General features: G+C 43.6%; 1 protein-coding gene across 1 annotated transcript in view; it reads left to right on the forward strand.

The window, feature by feature from the left end:
• The first annotated feature begins 5,407 nt into the window (after positions 1-5,407).
• NPC1 (NPC intracellular cholesterol transporter 1) overlaps positions 5,408-6,679 on the forward strand; it is a 53,721-nt gene continuing 52,449 nt past the window's right edge. The window contains exon 1 of the mRNA XM_049620348.1: positions 5,408-5,621. Coding sequence (XP_049476305.1) covers positions 5,538-5,621 — 84 coding nt within the window. The 5' untranslated portion in view covers positions 5,408-5,537. The remainder of the gene's footprint in view (positions 5,622-6,679) is intronic.

Here is a 6,679-nt window from a genome sequence, read left to right on the forward strand (position 1 = left end):
TTTTCTTTTCTTTTCTTTTCTTTTCTTTTCTTTTCTTTTCTTTTCTTTTCTCTTCTTTTCGGCAATCCATCAGTAAAACTTACAATGTCTGTGAATGCTACAGGGCATTCTATAACATTAGTAGCAAACACGGGACCAGCTTCTCCATCAGGCACAGTAGACAGAGTGTCTAGGGCCTCTGTATACTTTTAAGTTCACACACAAATGTTTTAATTTATATTTCTTTTAACTAGAAGAAAAATAAGAATGCAATCATAATGAATATGTAATCATGAAGCCAGCTTGTATTATATTTGTCTTTATACCAAGGCAGTTGTAAAATGTAACTTTAAATGGTTGTTTTGGAAGGAGGAAGGGGTACCCAAAAACAAAGGTGCTTAGGGCCCACAAAAGTCATAATGCAGCCCTGAGCAAAAGGAGGGGTACTATGGACTGAATGGTGACCCCAGATTCCCACATTGAAGTCTTAACCCCCAATGTAAACATAGTTAGAGATAGGGCTTTTAGAAGGTAATTATTAGGCTAAATGTGCTCATAAGGGTGTGGCCTTAATCCAAGAGGGCTATTGCCTTTATACAAAGAGGAAGAGATTTCTCTCTCTCCACACACATGTACCTAGGAAAGACCTCTGTGAGCACTCAGTCAGAAGGCAGCTGTCTATGAGCACCTGGGTGGCTCAGTCAGTTAAGTATCCAACTCTTGGTTTCTGCTCAGGTCATGATCTCATGGTTGGTGGGACTGAGTCCAGAGTGGGGCTCCAAGCTGACAGCACAGAGCCTGCTTGAGATTCTCTCTCTCCCTTCCTCTCTCTCTGCCTTTCCCCGGCTGGCACATGAGCTAGTGCTCTCTCTCTCTCTCTCTCTCTCTCTCTCTCTCACAAAATAAATAAACTAGAGGGGCGCCTGGGTGGCGCAGTCAGTTAAGCGTCCGACTTCAGCCAGGTCACGATCTCGCGGTCTGTGAGTTCGAGACCCGCGTCAGGCTCTGGGCTGATGGCTCGGAGCCTGGAGCCTCTTTCCGATTCTGTGTCTCCCTCTCTCTCTGCCCCTCCCCCGTTCATGCTCTGTCTCTCTCGTCCAAAAAAATAAATAAAAAACGTTGAAAAATAAATAAATAAATAAATAAACTAGAAAGAAAGAAAGAAAGAGCAAGCAGCTGTCTAGAAGCCAGGAACTGGGTCCCCACCAGAAACCTAACTGGTCAGCACGTTGATCTACTTCTCAGTCTTCAGAGCCATAAGATATAAATTCCTGTTGTTTAACCCACCCAGTCTAAGGTATTTTGTTATGGCAGCCTAAGCTAATCCAGGGGAAAAAGTAAAAAAAAAAAAAAAAAAAGTAAGCGAAGAAGGCCTGGGTCCATTATCAATGGGCTCAGATATCACCAGGTGAAGTCAGTTGCATCCTACTACCCCAAAGACCCAGCTCTGTCTTCATTTCCTGTTATTGAACTTCAGCCTTCAAAGTAGACCAGGCAAGCTCAAAATCTGTGCCGTAGCTAGGCATTCTTTTTTCTTTGCCCACTTATATCATGGCCTGCTTTGAAGTTTTTAAGTCAGCAGGGGGAAAAAAATGCTTCTATATTAGAAGGATTCAAAGGTATTTTCTTGTAATAAAATTTTATTAACACGAATATACTACTCAAAGCACATCCCTAGTCTAGAAGATGAGGTATAGTCAATGCTTAGTCAATGAGGTAACTGATGAGAGGGTTAAAGAACATGTTTTATGGAGGACAGTGTGATCATCTGTGTCGAAATACACTAAGAGGTCAAGTGTGATGACAGGAAAGGGTGGTCATTAGATTGGGCAACCCAAAAAACCAATAACTTTCACAAGAGCAGGTGTCCCTATGATTATCTCGGCTTTGTGGGAAGGAAGGGAACTGTATCCTTATATCACTCCTTACAGCAAAATAATTCCAGATCATGATTTCCATGGAATCATTAAACTTTGGGGGAAAATATGGAATAATTTTTTATAATCCCACAAACTCATAAATTAGTAAAGTATCTGCGACATATATGCTAGACAAATAGGTTAATTTTCTTAATAAATGGACAGCTTTACGAGTCCATATGAAAAAGAAAATAATACAAAATAAAAAACACAGGAAAAAAACAAAATCATTTATAAATGTATGAAGATTCTTAATCTCACTTATAATTAATCTCTTTTACAATTATAATCTCTCCTATAATTAATAAAATACAAATTAAAGCATCACGATTTTTAAAAATAAGAAATAAGTAAAATCACAGATGCCATTTTTCACCTATCAGAATGGGAAAGATAACTGTTGCCAAGGAGGTGGGAATCAGGCACTTCTATATGTCGTTAGCAAAGGAGTAAATTGCAATCTCTTTGGAGCGCAGTTTAGCAAGACTGAAAATTAAAATGCACATTTCCGTTGAGCCAACAATATGTTTTTCCAACATATGCATACGATTGCAAGGATTTAGGCACAGGATGTTCACTGCATTATTGTTTTCAGTAACCAAAGTGACACACCAAGTGTCCAAAAGGATATTGATTAAATAAATTATGTAATGGATCAAAACTATTAACATGAGTATTTCTAGACTTCCCCTTCCATCTGCTAGGTAAAGAGAATTTTGTCTTGGGTCAACTTTCCCATCTGCCTCCCTAAAGTAAATGTTCCATAGCTTTTAGACATTTATGATACGGTTATCGTGAGTAAAGCAGAGAACACAGAAAGATACAAAGCTTTGTGGAATCCAGACAGGCTTAGGAATGTGAGGAGGCATATGGAAGAAAAAAGGCGAATTTTTTCAGTATCACTGGAACCATACAAACCCTTCATATATACCAGAAATGTGGCTTGAGACTTAAGTTATTTTGAAATATTTTTGGTTGGTGAACTATATTTTCCTGACTTAGGTACTTCTCTGAGACTGGCTTCCATCACTCTGACTTCAGAAATGTTACATACACATAATGAAATCCTATAGAGGTAGTAAAAGTGGTGAGGTGGAAAAGCATATTGCTAAATGCAAAAAAAAAAAAAAGCAAGCTTCAAACAGGGTACAGTATATCCCACTTGTTTTAAAATATATTCACATATATGCTTTTGAATACATGGTTTTCCAAAGATGTTTCTGCATATTTATAAAGATGTATGTCTAATCATTTCATTTTCCCTCTCACTTTCTCCTTTATTATTATGCAATGTTTAATGGTGTTTATAATGATACTGATATTAAATATTGCTTAAACAAACTAACAAAAAGTTTCTCTTAGGATCTCAACCATGTTAAAACAATTTTCATGGAAAGAAAAAATACATGACAGTGTAACAGATTACTGACAATGATGGAATTATAAATAATTTTTTTTCTGTCTCTGAACTTTCGTGTATTTTCAGTTTCTGCTATATGCATGAATTACTTTGTCATTAGCAAAAAGCCACATTTCTCTTAGAAATATGATAGTTTACTTACAATATTTACAAAATGTTTCCTAGGCTTTTGGGTATTGAAGTACTACAAAAGAACCAGGAAAGAATGGCTAAAGGTCTTTTTGTTATCTTTTTGGTGAATAGTGGACATAATTAGTGGGGCATCAAATTTTCTCCCTGTCCCAGAAATGTTTCATATTTCTTTCACTCAAGTTAATTATTTAGTAAAGGCTTTTTTTCTTTTTTCCATTAGGACTTTGCTAAAATTGTAAGGGTAACTAATCCACCAGGATCCAAGGAATCCATTACAGCAGTAAGTTTAGAATTTGAGTGTTCATCGGAATCACCGGGAAGGCTTATTAAAACTCAAAGAGCTGGGGCGCCTGGGTGGCGTCGGTTTAGGCGCCTGACGTCAGCTCAGGTCATGATTTCACTGTCTGTGAGTTTGAGCCCTGCCTGGGGCTCTGTATTGACAGCACAGAGCCTAGAGCCTGCTTCAGATTCTGTGTCTCCCTCTCTCTCTGCTCCTCCCCTGCTCATGCTGTGTCTCTCTTTGTCTCAAAAATAAATAAAAACATAAAAAAAAAAAAATTCAAAGAGCTGGCTCATCCCAAGTTTCTGATTCAGTGAGTGGGTCTAGGTTGGAACCTCCAATTTGCCTAACACGTTCCCAGGTGATGCTGATACTGCTGGTTTGGTGACAACAGTTCGAGTCCCTCCACAACTAACGCATTCTATTTTATCTCAAATGAATCATTAAGGACAGAAAAGCACACGGTTGGAAGAGGGCCAGGTAGCCCTTGTGTAAAATCTAGGACTGAGGTTTAGAAGAAATCCCTATAGTTTCAATGTCCAGCCACCCGGGAAGCTGATATCCCAGGACTGAGGGGGTGGGCAGGCAAGACTGTAACCAAAGTAGACGTTTTGTAAAGTGCGCCGGGAATATCACCTGCATCATGGTCCTACCTAGGACTGGGTTTGATCATTGCTACAGATGGATATTTAGTCTTTTCATTGTAAACTGGCTTCCACTTTAGGAAAAGAGATCCTTACTTTCATTTCCTTAACTTCAAGGTGGTAATGACTGATGCTTTGGAGCAGTCTCAATAATTGAAATCTGAGGGGAAATGTTACTAGAAATGCATATAATATACATTATATTTTTGCAAGAGCAAGGCTCAAAAATGAAGACGCTTCTTTGTGTTACTTGACTTCATCTAGAAATTAAAAATGGACCTGGTGCCACCTCTGGGTCAACCTTGAGGGCAGGGTGGGGAGTCTTCTCCCGCTCACGGGTCCAAAGCCACGAGACTCTGCCAGCAGGTGGTGCAGTTCTAGCGCTTTTCCGAAAGTGGGCTGAGACGCCACAAAGCGGAGATTGGTTAGCTCAGGAGCCTCGCCCACCGCCGCGCTCCGCCCCTCGCGCTCCGGGATCACAACACCGTCAGGCCACCGCGCGGCACCGCCCCATATGTCGCGGAAGCCCAGGCGCGGATTCCTTTTTGGGTGCTGAGTCCGTGGCGGAGAATTTGCTCGGAATGCTAATCGGGGCCGAAATAAATACATATTCCGCTGAGGAGTGGGATCGGAATTGGGAAAACAGTCTCCAAACGCTCCCATTTGCTAAAACCTCCTCGCCCACGGTCCCCAGCTCAGGAAAGACAAAAACGGGGGAAAGTTAAAACATCAAAACCACACGCTTTCGGAAATATCCTCCCAGGCCAGATTCCAGAAGTTCGGCTGCCCTGGTCTGGGATCCCTACCCTATATCGTACCCCCAGAACCTTAGAACCATGAAAAGCTAAGCTGGTAACCCGGAGGCCGCCCCGCCTGGTGCCGGTGGCACAGTCCGGCCCAGCGGCCCAGTTCGGCCCCGCCCCTCCAAGGCTGGGCCCTGCCCCCTGCCCCGCCCCCCCTGGGTCGACCTCGCCCCGCCCAGAACGGATCCTGGGCGTCCCTCCAGGGGCACCACCCAGAAGGAGGAGGGGCCAACGACGCCTTCCTCTTTCCTGACGAGCGCTGGCTCCCTGCCGCCGTCACGCGTCCCCGCCCTCCGCCGGCTCGGGATCCTGAGCCAGCCCCGCGCGCCGAGCCGAGCCGAGTCAAGTCGAGTCTCGCAGATGGCCGCAGCACCGCACCAAGGCAGCATGACCGCGCGCGGCCCAGCCCTCGGCCTCCTCCTGCTGCTGCTGTGTCCCGCGCAGGTGAGGGGACGCCCACGACCCGGGAGGGCTGTGGGGGGGGCGAGGAGGGCCGCGAGGCTACGGGGAGGGTGGCGGGCGGTGCGGCGGGTAGTGCGTCCCGTTCCCTGAGGGGACGTGGGTCCAGTGGCTCCTGGGGAAGTTGGTCCAGCGATGGAGCCCCTGGCGCCATCCCCCCCGCCTTCCGCCCCGGCTCCGGTTTCTTTCCCCGGCCACGCACTTTCCCCTGTGATGGCAACTGGAAGCGGCTTGTTTGACCTGTCTTGAGCTCATTTCATCTGTGGCCACCTAATTTTTGGGCTTAGGATGTAGAATCAGGGAAGGACGAAAGTGGGTGCAGAGAGGGAGGGATGTTATTTATTTAACCTGCCTTAAAAAAAAAAATAGTCCTGCCACATGCACACGAACTCTATGAATTTGTTCACAATATCCGACCACTCCCATCGGACCAGGTGGGAAGGGAGGTAAAGAAGAAACAAACTGCCAAGCACCAAATTGAAACAGTCCTAAGTAAGTCAGCTTGGTTTTCTCTAGAGTGCAAGTTACTTGTTATTAACTCTTTTATGTCTTCAGAAACTGAGGCCCAGCAGGGGATAATTGAGTTTCCCCTTGTCACAATATTAACTAGCAATGGAATGGGGCCTAACTCCCTGGGTCAGCTTTTCCTTGGTTCAGTATCCTAGGGCATAAATGCCTCACTGCTATTTATTATTATTGTTGTTGTTGTTGTTGTTACCTAAACTTTAGGTGTACAGCTTCATAATTTAATATCTGTATACACTGCAAAGTGATCCCACAAGCCTAGTTACCATTAATAACCATACAGTTGCCCTTTCACCCATTTTGCCCAACCCTCAACCCCCTTCCCCTCTGATGCCTAGTCTGTTATCTGTATCTATGATTTTGTTTTTGCTTTATTTTGTTTTGTTAGATTCCACGTATCAGTGAAATCACCTGGTATTTGTCTTTCTCCATCTGACTTATTTTGCTTAGCTGTCCAAATGGCAAGATTTCTTTCTTTCTTTCTTTCTTTCTTTCTTTCTTTCTTTCTTTCTTTCTTT

Source organism: Panthera uncia, assembly GCF_023721935.1.
Source record: "Panthera uncia isolate 11264 chromosome D3 unlocalized genomic scaffold, Puncia_PCG_1.0 HiC_scaffold_8, whole genome shotgun sequence".
NCBI lineage: Eukaryota > Metazoa > Chordata > Mammalia > Carnivora > Felidae > Panthera > Panthera uncia.